The 21352-nt window shown below is 52.2% G+C and overlaps 7 protein-coding genes across 7 annotated transcripts; 4 read left to right on the top strand and 3 right to left on the bottom strand.

Moving 5' to 3' along the window:
• Positions 1-26: 26 nt before the first annotated feature.
• On the bottom strand, positions 27-3134 carry BJX67DRAFT_257369 (Nrd1 complex RNA-binding subunit). Its single transcript, XM_071026305.1, has 8 exons — positions 2859-3134; positions 2535-2780; positions 2218-2320; positions 1080-2099; positions 988-1021; positions 768-936; positions 513-717; positions 27-457 (listed from the first exon to the last, which is right to left on the bottom strand). The coding sequence occupies exons 1-8, from the start codon at positions 2976-2978 to the stop codon at positions 186-188; spliced, it is 2169 nt and encodes a 722-aa protein (XP_070882450.1). The 5' UTR covers positions 2979-3134; the 3' UTR covers positions 27-185.
• A 1278-nt stretch (positions 3135-4412) lies between these two features.
• cit1 (citrate (Si)-synthase CIT1) lies at positions 4413-6381 on the top strand (the record flags this gene model as incomplete). The annotated part of the gene is made up of 8 exons (XM_071034652.1): positions 4413-4532; positions 4605-4669; positions 4740-4824; positions 4885-4932; positions 4988-5048; positions 5113-5668; positions 5726-6026; positions 6097-6381. 8 exons carry the CDS (start codon positions 4413-4415, stop codon positions 6283-6285), a joined length of 1425 nt encoding a protein of 474 aa, XP_070882451.1. The 3' UTR covers positions 6286-6381.
• Positions 6382-7086: 705 nt separating this feature from the next.
• BJX67DRAFT_257761 (putative mitochondrial DNA replication protein (Yhm2)) lies at positions 7087-9081 on the top strand. The gene is made up of 6 exons (XM_071026307.1): positions 7087-7411; positions 7473-7497; positions 7557-7575; positions 7638-7734; positions 7798-8470; positions 8615-9081. Exons 1-6 carry the CDS (start codon positions 7336-7338, stop codon positions 8667-8669), a joined length of 945 nt encoding a protein of 314 aa, XP_070882452.1. The 5' UTR covers positions 7087-7335; the 3' UTR covers positions 8670-9081.
• Positions 9082-9263: 182 nt separating this feature from the next.
• Positions 9264-11279, bottom strand: BJX67DRAFT_390610 (ubiquinol--cytochrome-c reductase subunit 2; the record flags this gene model as incomplete). The annotated part of the gene is made up of 4 exons (XM_071034653.1): positions 9264-9773; positions 9836-10692; positions 10772-10946; positions 11034-11279. 4 exons carry the CDS (start codon positions 11277-11279, stop codon positions 9678-9680), a joined length of 1374 nt encoding a protein of 457 aa, XP_070882453.1. The 3' UTR covers positions 9264-9677.
• A 137-nt stretch (positions 11280-11416) lies between these two features.
• BJX67DRAFT_363670 (putative DNA directed RNA polymerase III subunit Rpc82) lies at positions 11417-14087 on the top strand. The gene is made up of 4 exons (XM_071030106.1): positions 11417-11749; positions 11814-11870; positions 11959-12762; positions 12825-14087. Exons 1-4 carry the CDS (start codon positions 11738-11740, stop codon positions 13854-13856), a joined length of 1905 nt encoding a protein of 634 aa, XP_070882454.1. The 5' UTR covers positions 11417-11737; the 3' UTR covers positions 13857-14087.
• Positions 14088-14185: 98 nt separating this feature from the next.
• BJX67DRAFT_260025 (phosphate-sensing transcription factor PHO4) lies at positions 14186-16947 on the bottom strand. The gene is made up of 3 exons (XM_071026312.1): positions 16261-16947; positions 15140-16184; positions 14186-15066 (listed from the first exon to the last, which is right to left on the bottom strand). The coding sequence occupies exons 1-3, from the start codon at positions 16810-16812 to the stop codon at positions 14516-14518; spliced, it is 2148 nt and encodes a 715-aa protein (XP_070882455.1). The 5' UTR covers positions 16813-16947; the 3' UTR covers positions 14186-14515.
• Positions 16948-19019: 2072 nt separating this feature from the next.
• Positions 19020-21293, top strand: BJX67DRAFT_384633 (uncharacterized protein; the record flags this gene model as incomplete). The annotated part of the gene is made up of 3 exons (XM_071033695.1): positions 19020-19758; positions 19819-20277; positions 20326-21293. The coding sequence occupies 3 exons, from the start codon at positions 19020-19022 to the stop codon at positions 21291-21293; spliced, it is 2166 nt and encodes a 721-aa protein (XP_070882456.1).
• Positions 21294-21352: the final 59 nt, after the last annotated feature.

The following is a 21352-nucleotide window of genomic DNA, read 5'->3' on the forward strand; positions in this document are numbered from 1 at the left end:
GACAACTAGCCATCCTCAAACCCGACCGCCAACTCGAAACACAAACTCCCTAATGGATGATATCGAAAGGACGAAGAACGAGAAGAGGGTGAAAACTGTATGGTATCAAGACAAGGATTGAATGGAAGGATGATAAGAGAAATCATTCATCGTATCTATCGTAGTCCCGGTGCACGTTGGGGAATTCAGTTTCCTCCCTGGCCAGGAGGTGGGGGCTGTGCTGCGCCACCAGACCCTTGAGCGCCTCCCATCATGAAGCCAGGGGGAAACATTGGCATGCCGGGAAAGGAGAACCCAAAGCCGGGGACTGCGGGAGGGACGGCGACGTTGTTGGCGCTGTTTGGGTCTCCCATCGGGGGACCGTCGCGATCACGGCGAGGGGGACGGTCGTTTGATACACGCGTCGAAACCGGACCGCGCTTGCCTCCGGTGTCGGTTGCGATGCGTCGACTAATCGCTATTGAGGACGTTAGCTGGAATCATATAAAATAAACGCAATGAGGTTAACGAACCCTTTGACGAAACACCGGCGCCGATCTCGATGTCTGGCTCCTCGACCACAATGCCGGATTCAATGGGCTTTCCCCCAGTGCCACCATACTCTGCAGTGAGCATCCATTTTCGATCCGCCTCGGTTAGCCTCTCGATGGGTATTATACTAATTCCGGTCTGATAGTCACTGCAGTCACGGGGTCCGAAACCAACACCCCAGCGAGTCTATAGTGTGTTAGAAGACGGATTTCAAATGTGTGCACCGGAAAACATACCCTGAGCTGCATATCTCCAGACTTGTATGATTCCATTCCATCCCGCGCACTGATCGCATCTTGCCGACTAATCATCTTGATGAACGCATGGCGTTTGTCGATGTTCACAATGCAAGTTTGGACAATGCCAAATCTGGAGAAAAGTGAGCGTAAATGCGCCTCAGATGACCTGGATAGAGGTTAGAAATGATAGTGTGAACCTTTGAAAACAAACACTTACGTTACACCACCGACGAAAAGGGTACGACTCAGGACTATACAAATAGTCATTAGCAAAGGCAGGGAGGTTTAGGAAAGGGAACTGAGACGTACCTTTGATGTTGCCTTGCCCAATGGAATAATCCCACTCAATGAATTTCGGGCCCGGTGGGGGAAGGGTCGGGTCCTTACGGGGAGGTGAAGGAGAGCGGCGTCTACGCCCTGTAGGACTACGTTGGCGGTAGTCGTTGCCGCGTCGTCCACGGGGATCGGCACCCCTGCGGCCAGGGGAGTCACCATGATATTCGCCATAGACAGGGCTATCACGGCGGCGGGGCGGCGACACATCACGACGTCGATCCCAGCCGGGAGAGCGAGAACGACGACGGTATCCGCCAGGCGGAGACCGCATGTAGTCACGATCTCGCTCTCGATCTCTGTCGAAATCACGTGACTGTGTGTCGTGATGGGCACTCCATGCATTAGCACTCTGGGCGGGGAGATTGAACCCAGTTGTTTGGTTAGGGTTAAGGTTGGGCATGTTGGTAGCATTGGAGAGACTAAGGATTTGGAGCGCTGTACCCCACTGTTCTTGGGGGATTCCCTGTGCGGCCAATAGCTGCAGAAGTTGAAGTTGTTGTTGTAGGCCATCGGGCGTCATGCTAGGCGGATGTGCTGGGGCAGCTGCTGGCTGTGGCAAAAGCGCAGCAAGAGGATTTTGCGCAGCTGTTAATGGGTTCGGTGTATGGCTCTGGCTCTGCGGCTGGACCAACGCTGGGTTCTGGGTCAAACTACCTAGAGCCGCGAACGGGGTTGCCATAGCTCCATATGGGTTTACGCCAGCTTGCCCATTCTGGGATTGTGAAGCCTGGTCTACGGATGATGACACGGGCTGTGGAACTGTACTCTGCTGGCTTAATGCACTAAGAGGATTAGCCGGAGCCGCCGCTGCAGGCGCTGCCGGTGCAGCGGTGTTCTGCTTGGCCATATCCGCCAAAGCTTTCAAAATACTTGATGTGTCTGGCGTTGGTTGAGCTGCGGTAGCAGGCGCTCCACCATTAGCTGGTGGCTGGGAGCCTCCAAGCGGGGCATAGTTTGGAGCTGGAGAACCTTCCGGGGTGGTTGATTCAACATCTGATAGACACGAAATTAGAATCATTTGACATCATATTCTTGAGAACTAAGAGGAGTATAGTTGGCTCCTTGGGACAGATCGATTGCTGCAATACAAAGAGGAATGGAGGCTGCTTACTGTTCGATGCAGGTGCGTTTAGTTTTTGCTTGAAGGATGCAAGCATGGGAGCAGGGAATGTGTACCCACGCTCCCAAATGTCGACCAGTTTTCTGATTTTCTCCTATGGAATGGGGGAAATACGTAAGTTAAGCTATTCGCCATCAAATGATGGTGCGGGTTCTATGCAGGAAGGGGATAGTTCGCGGGATATACGTCGAACAAGTCTTGAAAATCGGCAGCGCGAAAGTAAATCATCGCATCTTATCGGCCTTATTGCATATGCCCGCAGGTCCTGGGGGGATGGGATAATTTGCATGTTGCATCTAGAAGCGTACCTTTTGATCTTCTGGTGCATTGTTTATGATATCAGTCATCAGAACGGGTAACAACTCGGTCACTCTGTTCACTCCAGCGGCAAAGGTTCCATCAGGAGCAGCACTACCGGAGGGTTGTCCTGCTTTGCGCGCTGCATCTACCCATTGTCGAGTTACAGAGTCTACGACATAGAGTACGCCCAATTTGTGTGTGCCTGGGGCCTTCTTGAAGTGTGTGTAAATTTTCTGGATAAGGACGGATTCGTTCTATAACAGAAGAGGAAAAAATCGGTTAGCTTTCTATCCTTTCCCGGAGGTTCGAGAAGCAATGAAGAGGAACAGTACCTGAACATTGGCAGTGCATAGAGAGGTGATACTGTTGATCTTAGAACCAGAAACCCCAGGTGCCTTCAGAGCCAGCATTGACTGGAGATAGTTATCCAGTTCCGCTACTGCGGACGACATGACGGATTATGTCTGCTGTGAAATAGCGATCCAGTACGGTGGAGAGGTAGGTGGAATCCTGGTGCGCGTTGACAGACTAACGCGCGAGAGGTCGCAAATGCGATGCAAAGTATCTGGTTTCCAACGAGTCGCTTCTACTGGGAAATCCAGCAAATAAGAGGATATTGTTTGCTTAAATAGGGGCCAAAAGATACCCCGTGTCGCGGTGCCTCAGCCTAGGCGCTGAGGATGAATGCCTAAGCTGGCTTGGGTCGCGTCACTACGGCCAGGGGCCCTTTGCCCTACAGGTGCAACACAGCGAAGCGATCGTGTCTAGCACCTCAACTCGTCAAGAAGTACGTGTACAGTGTACGGCTTAATGCGCAAGTGAGAAAGAGATAAGGAAAGAAATGAGGAGAAGATGAAATTACAGTGGAGGGCTGCAAAATTCGGTTGAAGGGAGATGAAGAAGGGGAAGTCGAGGTCGTTGAAAAAAGGCGGGAGTGGTCCAAAAGAAAAAGGTTCATTGGTCTTGGAGTCATGTGAGCAGAAAACTCGAAGCCCCAAACTAGTCCCGAAACAGGTTGTTTGACGCTAATTGCTTAGTCAAATATTTATGTACATAATAACACGTGATTTGAACCGGTGAGCCGAATCGGTCATGAGTCGGGGATCTCAGCAGACGAAAAAGGAACAATAACTCTGTGTCACCCTGAACATCCCCTCACCCGCGCAATAAACATTCAATAATATCTGGGGGAAATGCACCGAGTCCATCGCTCTCTTAGTACCGTATTGAGTGTTGCCCGGCTCATCGTGAGACCGGAGACGGTTTCTCCCGACCCGCCGCCGTGGTCAAGTCGACAGCTTGGGACGTCCCGAGGAGGCAATGAAGATTCGACTTGCCGACGTCATTCTCCGTGGCAGCGAAGAGTCCGAATCGACTCGGAACTTCGTAAGAAGTCGAAATGCTAATGGACGCCACATTTGCTCCAAATAGCCGTAGCCCACATCGTACGGCATATATGTCAGAACGTACTGTTTTGGTTTCAGTGGTATCGCTTTCTGGAAGGGGAGGATCGCTCCTCCGCCTGCCGCGATGACGGAAGCTAGCTGGTCAGGACCAAGAATACTCCGTGAGCAATGGTGAAGCTCGCCGAGTTTGTTGTTGGTGGGCAGGGCACTCGGGAGACCGGCCCCGTTGAGAATGGCGTTACCGTACCATACGCCAGCCCACTCCTGTTATATGCGGCGACAGTTGTTACCGTACGGATCTGGCACCGGAAGTTCTTGTAACAAGGACGGGGAGAAGGAAAAAAAACTGAGGATGCAACCGAACACAGCTCTCTCCCCAAAACCTCGCCTTTCCCAACCCTGCTGCTCTCTTGGTCTTCCTCATCCTCCCTCTCTTCCTCATCAATCAATCAACTCCGCATCTTAGTTGTTTGATCCGATATGGCTTCGACACTCAGACTTGGTACCTCTGCCATCCGTTCCAGCACCTTCGCTGGGAGCCCTGTTGTCCAGTCTGCTGCCTTCAATGGCTTGCGCTGCTACTCTACCGGGAAGGCTAAGGTTCGTTTGGACGCTACATACTCTCTAGATGGCTCGCGGTCGTTGTCGCTAACATTTTTCTGGTTCATATAGTCCCTAAAGGACACATTCGCCGACAAGCTACCCGGTGAGCTTGAGAAAGTGAAGAAACTCCGAAAGTGCGCACATGGCCTCGTCCAAGCAACCCAATTCACGACGATTGCTAACTTCGCCGATCGAATCTTCTAGGGAACACGGTAGCAAAGTTATTGGCGAGCTTACCCTTGACCAAGCCTACGGTGGTGCTCGTGGCGTGAAGTGCCTCGTCTGGGAGGTAGGTTATACCCAGCATCTCGACCAGCAGAAGCCTGCGAGCTAACGGCCATTGCCTTAGGGGTCTGTTCTCGATTCTGAAGAGGGTATCCGTTTCCGTGGCCTTACCGTAAGCGGCGCCAATACTGCAACCACCCGATTTCCCTGCACTAATCGTCATTCAGATTCCCGAGTGCCAGAAGCTCCTTCCCAAGGCCCCCGGTGGTGAGGAGCCTCTTCCTGAGGGTAAGAAATCCAGCCACAAAATATTATGGTATGTGTAGTAGCATGCCTTTTAACGGATCCGTAGGTCTCTTCTGGCTGCTCCTCACTGGTGAGGTTCCCTCCGAGCAGCAGGTGCGTGACGTCTCCGCCGAGTGGGCTGCTCGCTCCGACCTGCCCAAGTTCATTGAGGAGCTCATCGACCGCTGCCCCAGCACTCTCCACCCCATGGCTCAGTTCTCTCTCGCCGTTACCGCTCTTGAGCACGAGTCAGCATTCGCCAAGGCCTATGCCAAGGGTATCAACAAGAAAGAGTACTGGCACTATACTTTTGAGGACTCTATGGACCTCATCGCCAAGCTGCCCACCATTGCCTCCAAGATCTACCGCAACGTTTTCAAGGATGGCAAGGTCGCTCCGATCCAGAAGGACAAGGATTACTCCTTCAACTTGGCCAACCAACTCGGTTTCGGCGACAACAAGGACTTCGTTGAGCTGATGCGCCTGTACTTGACCATCCACTCAGACCATGAGGGTGGAAATGTCAGCGCTCACACCACCCACCTAGTTGGCAGCGCTCTCAGCTCCCCTATGCTTTCTCTGGCGGCTGGTCTCAACGGTCTGGCCGGTCCTCTTCACGGATTGTAAGTAAATCCCTTACTCTATCATTCCGTTCTCAGCTCATAAGTATCTTTCAATAGGGCCAACCAGGAGGTGCTTAACTGGCTCACCGAGATGAAGAAGGCTATTGGCAACGACCTCAGCGACCAGGCCATCAAGGATTACCTCTGGTCTACCCTTAACGCCGGTCGTGTTGTCCCCGGCTACGGCCACGCCGTCCTTCGCAAGACCGACCCGCGCTACACCTCCCAGCGTGAATTCGCTCTTCGCAAGCTGCCTGATGACCCCATGTTCAAGCTGGTTAGTCAGGTCTACAAGATTGCTCCTGGCGTCCTGACCGAGCACGGCAAGACCAAGAACCCTTACCCTAACGTCGATGCGGTAAGTTCTCAATCGCTACACCGGGAGCGTCAAGAACATTATACTGCTCAGTATACTGACATACTTCCAGCACTCTGGTGTCCTCCTGCAGTACTATGGCCTGAATGAGGCTAACTACTACACCGTCCTCTTCGGTGTCTCACGTGCTTTGGGTGTTCTTCCCCAGCTGATCATTGACCGTGCTCTGGGTGCTCCGATTGAGCGCCCTAAGAGTTTCAGCACCGAGGCTTACGCCAAGCTTGTTGGCGCGAAACTGTGAATTTCTTGAGCGATACGAAGATTCTGGGGGAAAATATATCTCTGACGATTTGAAACACAACCATCTTGTATTATTTATCTAACGTCTTCGAGAAGACTCGAACGTATCAAGTGTTGGGGTTGGTTCGATTAATGTATGATAGGACTTGTTCGAGCAGGCCTTGAAACAACACTTCAATTCCAAGTCATCCATTACTTTCCGGATCGGAGGTTTCGGAAGATCCGGCAAAAGCCAACAGACGAGCGCAGTTCGTCTGTCTTGGTGCCGTAGAGTTGGAATGGGAACTCAACGAACTTCCTGCCCTTTGGAGACCGTATGGACAAGCAAAGAAGGGCCGCGGCGACGAGAGGTCCTCCTGTATATGCCCCGAAAATCTGAGAGCTGCCCGTTGGGCCGCGAGACACCCGAGAAAAGAGAGAAGTCAACCTCGGCGGTTCACCATGGGGAGAATTATTGCCCGACGAAGGACGAAGCACCCTGAACCTCAACAATTTGTCTGTTGGGGGTCCCGATTTCCTCCGTCTCCCAACTGATGACCCGAGGAACCTCATGAAGGCCGATCCCTACCGTCTGCCCAGAACTAGACTAGCGTGACTCGGTCCGTCACTGCCTCCAATCGGGACTAGCTCCCCGGATTATTCATGTGATTGGCCCGCACAAGTCACCCCTTCGAGCCGCGGAGCCTCAGGCAACTCCGGTCCGTTGTCGTCCTGAGTGACAGGAGCTACGGTGTACTTGCAATCCCTCCAAAAGATCACTCTGAGCAAGAGAATCAGCTGGCAAAAAAATCTCCGTTCCCCCTTGGACTTTTGCTCATTGTTTATATTATTTCTGGACTTTCTTTTTTCTCCCCTTTCCTCTGCCAACCCCTTTTGCCTATCCGAAATCATCCTCCCCAACCAGCTTCCCTTCTCCTCTCCTCTAAGCCAGCTCGACTGAACCTCAAGTTCTAGTCGTTATCCATCTCCTCAGTCTCTCGTGATCCGTTAAGCGACGAAGCCCCTCACATCCCTTGGTCAGGGCCCCTTTCAGTGCTCCCCAAGGCCAGAGATGTCTGCAGCTGTGGAAGAGCTGGGCTCAGTCCCGAAGCTCGAGAAGAAGCCTGTCAAGTTCAGCAACCTGCTGCGTACGTACTATACTTCTGCGCATGGTTTACGCGAGTCTGATTTCTGATGCAACTCCTATAGTCGGCGCAGGGTTGAATATGTTTGAGTAAGTGTTTTTCGCATCGTACGTTGCTCCCGAGTAACTTTTGCTGACGGCTCCACCAGGGTCACTACTTTGGGACAGGTACATTTCTTCTCGAACCGAAGAGACCGTGAAATTCATTCCTTACTGACAGCATAATCTAGCCACTGGAAGTGATCAAGACAACCATGGCTGCAAACCGGGGCGATAGCTTCGCTGGCGCTATGGGTCGGATATGGGGTCGTGGCGGGATCCTCGGTTGTAAGTAAATCCGCAACCCGCATGTCCCGAGGTCATGGAGACTAACGCGCGGTAATTGTGCAGATTATCAAGGTCTCATTCCGTGGGCCTGGATTGAGGCCTCTACCAAAGGTGCCGTTCTTCTCTTCGTCGCTTCGGAGGCAGAATTCCGTGCCAAGGTGCTCGGTGCGCCCGACTTCGTCGCCGGTATCTCCGGTGGTATGGCTGGTGGTGTTGCCCAGGCCTACGCGACTATGGGTTTCTGTACTTGCATGAAGACGGTCGAGATTACGAAACACAAGATGGCCGCTCAGGGTGTTAAGCCCCCTAGCACTTTCGCTACATTCATGGATATATACCGCAAGGAAGGTATCCGGGGTATCAACCGTGGTGTCAATGCCGTTGCTATCCGCCAGACTACCAACTGGGGTTCTCGATTTGGTCTCTCTCGCTTGGCGGAGCAGGCTATTCGTAAGGTCACTGGCAAGGATGACGGCGAGAAGCTCGGTGCCTTCGAAAAAGTCGTTGCGTCTGGTCTAGGTGGTGGCCTCTCGGCCTGGAACCAGCCCATCGAGGTTATTCGTGTTGAAATGCAAAGCAAGACCGAGGACCCTAATCGCCCCAAGAACCTCACTGTTGGGAAAACTTTCAAGTACATCTACGGCACAAACGGTATCAAGGGTCTCTACCGTGGCGTGACACCCAGAATCGGTTTGGGGATCTGGCAGACCGTTTGCATGGTGGCCCTTGGTGACATGTGAGTCTTCTCATCCCCTTTGCTAGCCAATATTCCCGGGGACTATAGATGGTTCCATTAGTGTCACTCTTTCTCCGATCCTCATGTGATATACCGAGGTGTGAAACGAGGCTAACGTGTGAGTCTCTGTTGCACACAAAATAGGGCCAAGGAGGCGGTAGAAAAGCTGACAGGCGACCGAGTCACTGCGAAGCACTAGAGAAGGTTTGAAATACCCTTCTGCGCTGCAGGATCTCTATTGTGAAGCTCGTCGAATATCGGGGATATCGTTTTGAACTTTGCGGACTCGACTGGTTTCGAGTATTGCAGAAGATCAAATCTGTCTTTCTTTAGTTGTACTTCGGAATAGAGAAAATAACCTAACATAATATCCTCATGTCAGTTCGCATTTCTGTCAGATCGAATGAATGGTTGCAACAGACCGCGTCGCGTTCGAAACATACGCGCCTGCAGATTATCCCCTGCCACTTCCTCTGTATGCCCTGAGAAGCTTGTCTTCCAAAGAGATTCCATCATAAATATCACGGGTGCTGGTTTTTTTTTTCTTTTTACCGAGGAAATTTCGTGTGAAATCACGCTGATAATCTGCCCCGGATCTCAATTGCCGAAGCCCTATAGAATATTTTCGGGAACAGATACTGTTGCTTCACTATTAAGTGAATGGGGGGGCAAGAAAAGGGTATATATATCTGATATTAATATCACCCTTCCAATAGCTTGACAAACATGAACTCGAAGATGTAGTCTGATTGTGTTTTTCACCCCTCGGGAGGGGACTGTGGATTATAAGACCAAATTAGATTTATTTAAAATGTCTACATGATACAGGCTAGTTTTCTGGAGATTACTCTCATTTACGACTTGAAGGACAGTCAAGATACCTTTCTATGGTGTACTCCTCCCAAAACTTCCTTCCTCGAACCTCGTGGGTAACATCACTACGAATAGACCTACTTCATAGAGTCGACACGAATACTTCAGTAAGATAAGAGTACAAGGATTGTATTACAGTCACACAGATACATGCACAACCACTACCAAAAAAGGGAGATCGAAACAAGGGTAAAGAGGGAAAAAGATATCTGCGGAGATTTGTCTAGACACATGAAGGGTTCAGCACTCAGGATTTTAGTTCTTTTGTCCCGTCTAGCAGCATGTATTGTGTACATTGGTTTAACAGTCATTGTGGGTGTGGGTGTGAGGGAAATTAGACAGTCAACCCTAGATCGGAGGCGTAGGGGAGCTCGGAGAGGTCACCGACGGAGGCGACGGAGGGCCTGGAGGTGAGGGCGGACTTGGCGAACTAAGGGAGATATGTTAGTCATAGGCGCCTATAATTGTACGGTGTGACGAAAAGGAACTTACATTCTTGACCTGTGCCTCGGTGACGTTGTCGATGCTCTTAGCGATCTCATCAATCTGGTAAGGCTTGCTGCCACTGATGAGAGCAGAGCCGGTCGCCTCGAGTCCAGTTTCAAGGGTCTGAGCGGACTCGAGCGCACGGAACTTGGCAAGAGCAGTGGCCTTCTTGATATCTTCAACGGAAACCTCACCGGCGGCGGCCTTCTTGATGACATCAACGGCGGTCTTACCGGCAACGGCGACCTGGTCGGCTTTGCCGCTTAGGGAGATAGCAAGAATACCAGCGTCAGAATAAGCGAGGTTCTTTGTCGAGACGCGGACCTGGGAGAATCCCTGCGTAGCCTGGCTGAGGAGCGAGAAGCCAGGAGTCCACTTAATGGTGGACTCACCGCCGAGGAGGGCCGCAAGGACGGAAGCAGCGGGCTTGTACGCAGCGGTGCCAAAAACGCCGGTGCCGGGGAAAGCAATCACGACGGCGTTACCGGCCTTGGTGGAGAGGCGGTGCTCACCACCATAGTACTTGGAGGTAACCGGGGACTTGAGCTGGTAATGGTTGGAGCCGGAGCTGGGGAGGGCCTTAAAAAAGTCGCCGACCCACTTCGAGAGTTCCGAAGAGCTGACGCCGCTACCAACGAGGGCAATGTTGGACTTAGCGTATGCGTTTTTGGCGAACTCAGCCACGGCCTCGGCGGAGAGGTTCTTTTCGTATGGGACATGAGCCGAAGGGCTGATGCTCTCGCCCAAACCCTGATGGAAGGCAAGACTGTGAGCAGCGTCAACGGCGATGGCCTCTGGGTTGTTGGCCAACGCCACTTGTCTGAGTTTCAAGAGCTTGGCGACGATCTCATTGAGCTCATAACCTTGCGAGGACGAGACCCGTTAGCAATTTGGATACCGAGGTTTTCGTTCCTTCGCACTTTGCACTGATGGAGGACTCACCCGGGAATTTTGTCTGAGACGCAACCTCTGCCAGTAATTCCACAAAGTAAGGGAGGTCGTTCGCGAGGAATTTAGTTTTGAGAACAACGTTTTCACGAGAATGTCTCGCAGAGAATTCACCACCCAACAGCTCAACCTCACGAGTGATCCGTAGTGCCGAACGTTTCAATGTAGACTATCAATTGGTTGCAAAGGGATTAGATTCCGCGCGGTAAAGTATGTAAACGCCTGGAAGAGCATGAATTGGGACACGAGAACAAACCTGGAAAGCGAAAAACTCGAGGGCATCGGAGAATCCAGGGAAAGGTTCGTAGCGGGAACCAGCCTTAGCAACCAAGGCAAGCGTACCGGTAGCACCGGCGGGCTCTCTGTTGGCAATCTTCACGCCAGCGGACTCGGAAACATCGTACTGGAGGCCGGCTGTAGTGGCAGAGGCCATGCCCCGACGGCTGGTAGCGTTCTGTAGCGCACAGAACGCATTTCGACTGATGGGAGATCGCGACAGCATCATCGCATGTGTGGGAGGACAATCCGGAGGAGAGGAGCGTAGAAGCCAGCGAGGGCTTGCTTGACAGCAAGTGAAGGGGGGAGTGGTGGAGGGAAGGGGACGGGTTTCTGCTGTCTGGTGGTTTGACGACGTTTGAAAAGCTTCAAGTTGATGCCGGCGTTGTGATTACTCGCGCCCTGATTGGCCAGAATTGCGAGAACGGGCGGAACCGGCATTATGGTCAGGTGACACTAGCTGACTCCAATCGCACGTGAGTGGCTTTGGGGGCATTTTGTGACGAGGTAAAAAAGACAAGAGAGCAACTTGGAACACGGACAGAATTTGAGATTCGCACTTCATTCAAGGATCCGACTTGACTCTATCTCATACTGCCATATATTTCCCCATGATATTGTCGCGGTGACAATTGTGCTCCTTCTAGAGAATTGAAGCTGGAAGTTTCTCTAGAAGGCTAAAAAATGGCTTCCCAGGTATGCGAAGATGATGCTGGCCGGTCACCGACAGGCTCGCGCCGTACTAATGAGGAGCCAACAGTATGTTGCGGAGCTATGCATGCTCCTAGTAGAAGATAATTTTGGCGAGCTCTTTGGGGTATGTTTGTGGCTGGCTCCCAATGACTCAAGTTCTGAATGGAGTGAATCTCCATGTTGACTGACCGTTTGGCCTTTGGAAACCGCAGCGAATATTTTCGACCTTGCATCGCTATGAGCGTCTCACTCTGCAGCGTCTGGTTGGTTTCACTCGCATTTCCGAGTCTCGATTGCGCGCAGCTCTCGTCGCTATGATCCAGCACCATCTCGTGTACCACTATACACCTCTCGAAGAAGGTGTTACGTACTATAGCGCAAACGTGCATGCTGCGTACTACCTCGCGAGGTCTGGTAAGATCCTAGAATTAGTTGAAGATCGACTCGGACGGTATGCCGCCACGGTGATGTCGACCATCATGTATCTCGGTCATGCTCAAGTGAGTCACCTTGAGGCGTTACCGAGGCTGCAACCGGGCCCTGAGATGAATGGGGCCCATGGCGAGCAAGAGGTCCGAGAGAAGCATGAGAACGGGGTGAACGGAATGAATGGCGACCATATCCCATCGCAATCAACACTCCACTTAACACTCAAAGATTTGGCGGCTCATGGATATATCCTCCGTGTCCGGGAAGCACACTTCCAAAGCTCCGCAGATAATATCCTTGATATTGAACGCCACATCAGATTGGGGGAATCGGTGCAAAATATGAAGGGAAAGAAGCTGGAAGAGTTCGTGCTTGAAAAGAGAGCTGATATGCTCAAGGAGAGGCTAGACGGGGACCTCACTCGTGGGCTAATTATAAATGGAGTTCCCCGGGGAGTCAAGCGAAGACGCGTCAATGGAACTTCGGATGATCTCGATAATAAACGGGCCCGATTTGACTACGATAACGCGGGAATTAGCGGAGATGGAGAGGAGAATGGGTGGTGGGATGACGATATTCCCATGGAGGTATGTTCCAGAAATCCTCAAAATAACCTGGTTCTAAAGGATCTGATATCTCGGATCTCCAGTCTTCGTTGACTATTCGGGTGAACTACGACAAGCTTGATGTCGCTCTTCGGAACCGTCGTTTCCTAGACTTGGCTGAGCGCGAAGCACCCCGCGAAACCTCACAAGTTTACGACCACCTTCTCCGTCGTATTGAATATCAAACAACCAAATGCCGGGACTCCACCGAAATCCCTCGGGAGGGGGAGGAAGGCGAACAGTACTCTGTTTCAATTCCTCTCAGCGCTCTCACCCAAGATATCGACCCCTACGTCGACCTTGTAGGGTCTCTTGGGCCCATGGACACATCCCCAAACAAGCGACTCGGAAAAAGACACTTCGACGATACCGTCAATGGCGATGACGACGGTGGCGGCGGCGGCGGCGACGACAACGACGATGGTACTGACAGGAGCGACGGTAACCGTGCCTATGCAGTAGACCAGCATCTCTCCCTCCTTGCCCAACCCCCCTTCAACCTAACCTCAAAACGACTGAACCGCGGCCTCGTAACTTGGACCATTGAATTTCGCCATTTAGCCCGCAAACTTCGCCACCTCGAACTCGAGCGTATCGTGGAAGCACGCTATGGTGACGTCGCCCTCCGTGTCATCCGCGTTCTTCAGGCAAAGGGGAAGCTCGACGAAAAGCGCCTTCAGGAAGTGAGCCTTCTCCCTTTCAAAGACCTCCGCCAGGTCCTCGCATCTATGCAAACAGGCGGCTTCGTCGATCTCCAAGAGGTTCCCCGTGACGCACAGCGCCAGCCTTCGCGTACAATCTTCCTATGGTTCTACGACCCTGACCGCATCCGTGATAATATCCTCCAGGACACATACAAGTCCATGTCGCGCTGCTTGCAGCGGTTACGTTTTGAGCGGGGTCGCCTGAAGGAGTTTTTGGAGAAGACAGAGCGCAGCGATGTGAAAGGGAATGAAGAGCTGTATCTTTCTGAGGGCGAACTGGAGAGGTTACGTGAGTGGAGGGCTAAGGAATCGTTGTTGCTTGGGGAAGTTGCGCGGCTAGATGATATGGTAGCTGTGATGCGGGATTATTGAGCCACTCTGGGTTTCTTGTTTTTGGTATGGAGTAATGAGTGATGATGTTCAAAAGTTTTTTTACCTTTGTGTAACGTTATCGGCCCATGCTGCTCGGTCTTCTGCCCACCCACCTGCATGGCATCCCGAGACGGCCGGCCGCTTCCTCTGCCGAATAAGACAAAGGTCCTCAATCAACTGGCTAAGATATTGTGGCTGCTTGGACTAACTCACTAGATCCGATAGGATAGACCTGCACTTTATATTGGAAGCTGGATAGAGGGTAATTAAGATGCAGATTTTGAGCTATTATATTGGGTTCCATCATGCCAAGAACATGCCAGCTGCGGAAGGAGATGGAGGAGCCCTTATAAGGGCAAAAGAAACCCAAGACACAGAAGGTGGAAGGAAGCAGTGTTCAGGCCACAAACGACAACCCAGAAAAAGCAAACCTTAGCAGGAGATTGACTCGAAAAGCAATGACAAGAGGGGAATCAAAAGAAAATCAGAAAGCCACCCTACCAAGATACGTCTAAAACGAACCGCAACCGTCTCATACACGAATACCAGCCCTACCAGCCCAGCTCTGTTTGCTCATCCCGTTCAAACCATCTCTCATAAAACGTGTCACATGAAACTTAACCCACTCTGGATAATCGTGACCAGACGAGTCTAGCCTTTCATGACGAAGTTTCGGTGCCTGAACTCTGCGACATGATCTCTCTGGAGTCGTGGTTGGCTGGATTTGGCTCGTCGAGCTTTGCTACCCCGTTTGCTGGACTACTCCGTTCTCCGATGACGTCTTGCGTCGTGCCACTAGGTGATAATTTGGCCTCAGCAGCTGCAAGTTTTGTTTTGGTTGAGTCGAGCTCCGCCTTGAGCGACTTGATATAGTCGATAGCCATCTCCACTGTGCTAGCTTTGCTGATCGGCTGGTTGCCCGCCTTTTCCTTCTCCTTGTCGCCACCTTTTCCGTTGCAGGCTGCAGCTTCTTTGTTTTGCTTGAATTGGACATAGGACGGTGGAATGAGAGCTTCGATCTCCTTGAGAGCATTATTAATGCGATTCCGGCGCCCCTGCTCTGCGAGTTTGTGGTTTGTTCGTTTGGAACTTAAATTCTCGGCCAATGCCTCGGGGTAGGAGACACCGTTAGGAAGGGTACCGTCCAAAATGTGCTGATAGTTAGATTTCGAGGCAAAATATATCGCAGATGTATCGCCTGATATGCCTGCTTAAGAGTTTGGATTAGATCTTATAATCAAAAAAAAAAATCTTGTGCAATAACCACAAGTGGAGTTACTAACCGTCGCCTCGCACTAATGGCTGAATATTAGGGCTGATCTTTGGGCGTAGACTGGGACTCGGATGCGATGAACTGAGACTTTGCCGCTTCCTGCTCATGGGGCCCAATTTCGGGGTCTCGGATTTCCTAGCAACCGGGCCGCTAGGGGAGGGCATGGGGGCAGAACGCGGGCTGGGAGCGACAGATCCAGGGGCTCTTTCGGAAAGTGCGGCGGGGTGCGGCTCCAGATTAGCAGGGGTATGGGCAGATATACTTGACGACGAGGGAGCGGTAGTGGTAGCTGTGTCTAGGCGAGCCACTTGGGGCGGGAAAAGCTGAGTTGCCGGAGTTGCTGCCTCTGGAAGGACAACATCTTCCATTATATCGTCATGAGATTCAGTGACTGCTGGCTGAGTGGGGGTCAGGTTATGATCTGAGACGGAGCGAGTGTGGGGCGACCGCTGAATCCGCATCAACATTGCTGGCGTTGCAGGTCCGCCTGTATCTTGCGCTTGGTGCGTCTGCGGAGCAATCGCGGGGGACTTTCGGACCGGTGGGAGGGCAGGTGGTGGCATCAGCGGTTCGGATAGGGGTTCTGGAGACACCGAATCTTGGCCTGAGCTCTCGGCGCTGCCATTGCGCGGTCCGCTGGCATTTTGAGGGTGCGACGTAGGGTTTGCGTTTTTCTCCGCGAGAGCATTCATGACCTCGTCGGTTAGACGAGATCTCGTTCGTGTCAGGGGTCGAACCGAAGGGGACTGCTGTTTCTTCGCCCGGGATTGGAAGGATTTGCTAGTAGTCGACGGCCGTCGTTTCTGCTTGCGTGACAGACCTGGGGATGATGGAGCGGACGATGCAGGGAAGCCATTCTCAACAGGAGAGTGAACAAAATTCATCTCCGTCATCGGACCGGAGTGTATGGGGAAACCGTTGGAATTCGAATTCTGGGCTTCGATCGCCGGAGAGGTGAGCGGGCTGAAGTACTCGCCAGGAATGGTGTATTCGGGTTGCCTGAAATGAGATTCCAAAGGAGTCATAGCGGGGGAAACAAGGGGAGTGTAGAGGGCCTATATAAGAAGCCGGGGATGTGCATTAGCGACGCAAGCATAAGGCAAGGCAGAATCCGAGTTTGGGAATACAAACCTGTTCTTCAATCATGCGAGAATATCGATCGTACATTTCTGGATTGTCGGCGACTCGTTGGGGATACGTCGCAGCATTGCCCTGAAGTTCAATACTGTTCGGGGTCGGCGGAATCATCATTTGGCCTTGCGGAATATAAGGTTGAGATGTGGGGTGTGGTTGCTGTTGTTGCTGCTGTTGAGCAGCGTGAAACATCTGGGGTTTCTGGGCATAGTACGCCGGTGTCATTGGAGCATTAGAGTAGGACGCGCTATGCGGTATTCCTTGCTGGCCATGACCAGGGAGTTCGGCAGAGTAGTCTCCCATCATGCGGGTGTAAGACTGCGACTGGGCGGCGTCGGGGTCCATGCCTGCCATCTGCTGTTGTTGTTGGGGCGGGGCGGTTGTGGTGGACATCGCAACCTGTGCAACGGAACGAGGAGGAAGCTGGTCGGTCGGTCCGTGCTGCCCCTCAAGATCGCCGAACTGCATTCCAAACTCGAGGAAGTTGCTGAATTCATCGTCGGCGGGCGGCGGCATGTCCGACCAGGACAACGATGGATCTTGCTCCATAAGGATTCTTGCGAATGGGGGTGTCTGCTTGAATGTGGTTCTGGCGCTCTTATCTCCCCGGTCTTGCCGTACTTGGGAGCTACGGTGATGCAAAGTAGACGGTACGAATAGGATTGAGAAATCCACTCAAAACCAAATAAAAAACAGTGCTCTTCAACAGCAGAGAAAAGGACCGAAAGATCAGAATGACTCCCACCCCAAAGAGATAGACGGATAATCGGAAGGGGGAACGAGCGGGGGGAGATGAGGAGGGAACGAGGGTGGGTGAACTCAAGGAGAGCAGGTGAGCATGGCGATTGCTCGGGAGTTCGACGGGCGAGGCGAGAGTCGAGTGAGAAGAACCGGGCTGAGATAGAGCAGGTGATAAGAAGAGAGATGAGGCCTTTTTAGCTGGAGGAGAAAGGCTAGCGATGGATGAGCGTGGGGAAGAAAAGAAGCCAGTGAAAAGGAGCGGGAACCTGGAAAGGCGACTCCAAAGTGGAACACGAGAACCGGGAGAAGAATAACGATCAGAATCATGGAGCGCCCGATACCAACTTCAAACGCTTCGTGACTGCACCGACAGGGACTGTCATTCCGACGACCTGCTCGAGAAGGAGAGGAGCAATTACCGGTCCCAGTCTTTCGATTCGTCTGCATTCTTGGCCCAAGACGGCGAATCCTGATCTCGATCGACGCCTGGGATTGGTAACAAGCGAGAATATAATAGTGCTCTCAGCCCTTTGCATCATGGAGATCGGCTTCAACTTGCGATTCAATTTCTAGCCTTGTCTCCAGATATCCTGTATCTACATCTCACCCATTCTGGCGGAAGTCTCTTCCAAGGTTGCTTCTGCTTCGCACACCTCTGGGAATTTCTCGCGTTTCCCCTCCACCCATGGGACCACGATGGGTCTGGTCGGAGGCGCTCGAGAAATCCTGCTCGGCTCTCCGATTCGTTCGACAGAGAGTGGCGAATCATGATGTTTAATTTTGAATTCGGTTGTCAAAAGCCCCCCATCTTCAGTTGCGACCCTGCAGGTCAAGAAGACAAGAGACAAAGATGGCAGGGATGCAGGAAATTATTTTACTAAACCCGTTTCCGTCTAGGCCAGAATTGCTTCTTTCTTTGTGCTTTCGAACCTTCTAGGGCGGTTTTCGAAGCGGCAGGTGCGCTTCGAGGTTAAATCGGCTGCAGCCCACCATTGACTCGGAAAGTCGCTGTGCTCCGTTGTCGGTGCGTTGAGGAGGCGAACCAGACTTTGAAAAGAGTTCTTCCTCTTCTGGGCCAGAAAATCGATTGTTGACAGGGGAAGTTTGTGGCACTGCTTTCCTGTCTCTTCTCCTTTTTTCAATTCTCGAATGCGTCAGCCTGTTTCCGACCTCGCCAGACCCTGAGAAGGGATCGTTTCTTGTTGAGCCCAAAGAGAAGAGAACTAAATCCTTCTGGCGATCATTTTCCGGTTACGTAAGAAGACGCTGACAGCCCTGAGAGGTTCGCTTTGGAGCAAACCATGCCATCAAAGCCAAACAGGCTAGCCGCTCCGCAGACGAGCCACTTCCCCTCTGTCCACCATCCCAACGGATGCATGAAATAAAATGCCCCCAGAAGTCGAGCGTGGGAAAATTCCCTGAGCATGAGCAGTCAGATATCAAGATTCGGGATCTCGCTCCTCATTTGTTCTTTTGCTCGAGTGGCCGAGAGATCCATCCAAGCCGATAATTAGTGCTTCGGCCATTGAGAGAGCTCAAGGAAGCCGTCTGCGAGAAGAGCCGACGGTTTGCAGCGCCAGGGCAGAATCAACAGGGGGTAAATGGGGCAATGAGAAGCCCAAGCCAGCCTTGATTTAAAGGTGGGGCGCTTGACTCCTCAAGCCACACCGAATCTCGGCAACACCAGCCCTGGCTTGAGGCAATACAGTTGTCTTATTTGGGGCAAAGAGAGTGGGATCGAGAGCGATCATGAGATGGTGAGCCCACTAACTTGCTTGTTTCTCCGTATGGGCGTGACAGTAAAAATGCGGGGTTCCGCGATACCTTTGGAGGGGTTGCCTGAGAACGTGACCAGATCTGACGGGTACTGTAACCAGCTTGAGCTGTGATCCATGACCCAACGATCCGTGCCTCCTGCTTCAGCTCCTCTTATCGACTCATCGCCAGCTCCGTTCCTTCGATCTATGTCTCTTTCTTTTCCCGTTTGGCACCTGTGATACAATCTTTGCTTCGCCATGAGACCGCCCGTCGCGGAGATCACAACCCCGCGCTCTCGCAAGTCCTCCCTTGAGCAACAGCAGTGGATCGATCCCCGCAGTACTGCCCCGTCCACTTTCTTCCTGGCCCGCAGTCAACGCCTTGATGGATCCGAGCTTTCCGTTGACTCTGAGAACGCTCCAGATAGTATGTATGGTGTGCAGAGCTTCGATGAGACAATACCGTCCGTCACGAGTGATACTGCTTGTCAACCTGAGCTAGACTCTTCGTCCGCCACCAAGCCCGCCTTGATTTCAGCTTCTCCAACACAGCAGCAGCAGCAATGGAGCAACAGCCAAGAGAATGGGGGGGATGGTAGTCTCTTAGAGGCTTCTCGAAAACCCATTCTCAGAGACCTGGAGACTAATCATGCGAGTGGGTTGGACTCATTCCCTTTATCTAACCTGGCATCCCCGCGGCCATTAACCCCGCTGAACCTCTTCAATCCCGATGACCCTTCGTCTCTCCCGAGCAGCCCCAAGTCCTTTACCAACCAGTCGACGAGGCATCTCGATGAGATTTCCATCACCGACGAATTGAGCAGCCAGGCAGTTGCTTCCAGCGAGGAAGATGAGGAGTCTCGCCCCGCACCCAACCCACGATCCGATACCATGTCACAGCTTATTATGCCCAGTATCACGATACCTAGTCGCAGGCCTTTCACAGACAAGGGACGATCATTTGGACGATTAAAATTGCTTTTTGCCGGTGTACCTGGTAAGCACACACAGAATGGAAACGGAAGTCGGGGGGGATGCCTCACTAACGATTGACAAGGCTCTGGTAAAACGTCTCTCATCAAGTCCATCGTTCAGATTTGCGAGGACATCGTGCATGTTGATCCATTCGATGAACCGACCTCCTCGGTGTCCCTCTCTCACTTAAGCCGATCATCCCGCACGTTATCTCGCCCAACGCACGCTGTACCGCCCGTTTCAGAGATCTACGCCAGCTCGAAGCCTTACCCCACATGGTGGTCGGATCTGGAGGATTCGCGAGTTCTACGACGGCGAAAAAGCACGGGAGAGGTCGTTCTCGAGCGTAATATCTGCTTCGTCGACACCCTGAGAGGTCACTTAAGCCAAGCGGGGCAGCTTGATGCCACCATTCAATATATGAACCAACAGCTCTTTCGAGCAACCACAGCCCTGGATTGTTCTAATGCTGATTTTCAGAACATGATGGCGGGTAATGGAGGGTCTCAAGTAGACGCTGCTTTATATCTCATATCACGGGGTACGTATCTCGCACTGATCCTACCTGTCCTCAGCTCATGCGTCTTAGATACACTTCCTTCCGATATAAAATGCATCTGCAAACTTAGTGGCTGGACTAACGTGATCCCCGTCATATCTAAATCTGACCTCCTCACACCTGATCAAATTTCGGACCTGAAATGCGCATACCAGGTGAAAATACAAGCAGCTTCTCTGAAACCGTTCCATCTTTTTGGAGGCCCTTCTTCAGGGATTGATGAGCCTCCTTTTGCGGTATCGTCAGCCAAGTCGAACGATGATTCCATCATGGATGCCAGTACCTTGATGAGCCCCGACTATGTGCAGCCTCTGGTTGCCTCCGAACTGGCACCGTTGGTTGAGAGGTTATTCGACCGCGAAAACATGGCGTGGATCCGTCATTCAGCAGCTAAAAAGCTTGCTCAACGACATAGTGACCGGTTGGAACGACGACAGATTACTCTCCAAAGTACTGCTTTATCCTCTGCCCCAAGTCCATACGGTGTTACCCCTAGTTACACAATGGCACGGATATCAGATTACTCGAGGCTTGAGGAAAAGCGGGCTCGAATTCGGCTGGCAAAGTGGGCGTCGGACTTACAGCAAAGCCTCCAGAATGAGCGGGAACGATACGCGGCGCTGGCGAGAGGAGAGCGAGCTGTCTGGCTAACAGAGCGGCTAGGGGAATGCGTCGTCGATGGATCTCTCATCCCAATGACACAAACACCCGGATTTTGTGGACTGGGTGTGTCATCTGACAAGGCGACCGGAGGCATTCTCGTTCGATCTCAAAACGGCCAGCGTGCCGAATACCACGTTGCAAGCATTAGTCCTCTTGACCCCCTTGGCCTACTTCGGTGGTCGGAGGACCTCACACAAAGAGGTTGGGCTATCGTGCAGATTGTGGGCAGCTTCGGCGTTGTTGGAGGGCTGGCTCTCTGGCTTGCAAAAACCTGGGGTTTTTCCACGCGGAGTTTCTCAGAATGGCGCTTTGATTGGTATTGTACCGGCGATTAGAGCATTTTCGGAGCAGTCCTTGGAAAGACAAAATACTTCCTTAACGCTCTTATCGAACT

The sequence above is a fragment of the Aspergillus lucknowensis genome (genome assembly GCF_044049455.1).
Source record: "Aspergillus lucknowensis strain CBS 449.75 chromosome Unknown BJX67scaffold_51, whole genome shotgun sequence".
Classification (NCBI taxonomy): domain Eukaryota; kingdom Fungi; phylum Ascomycota; class Eurotiomycetes; order Eurotiales; family Aspergillaceae; genus Aspergillus; species Aspergillus lucknowensis.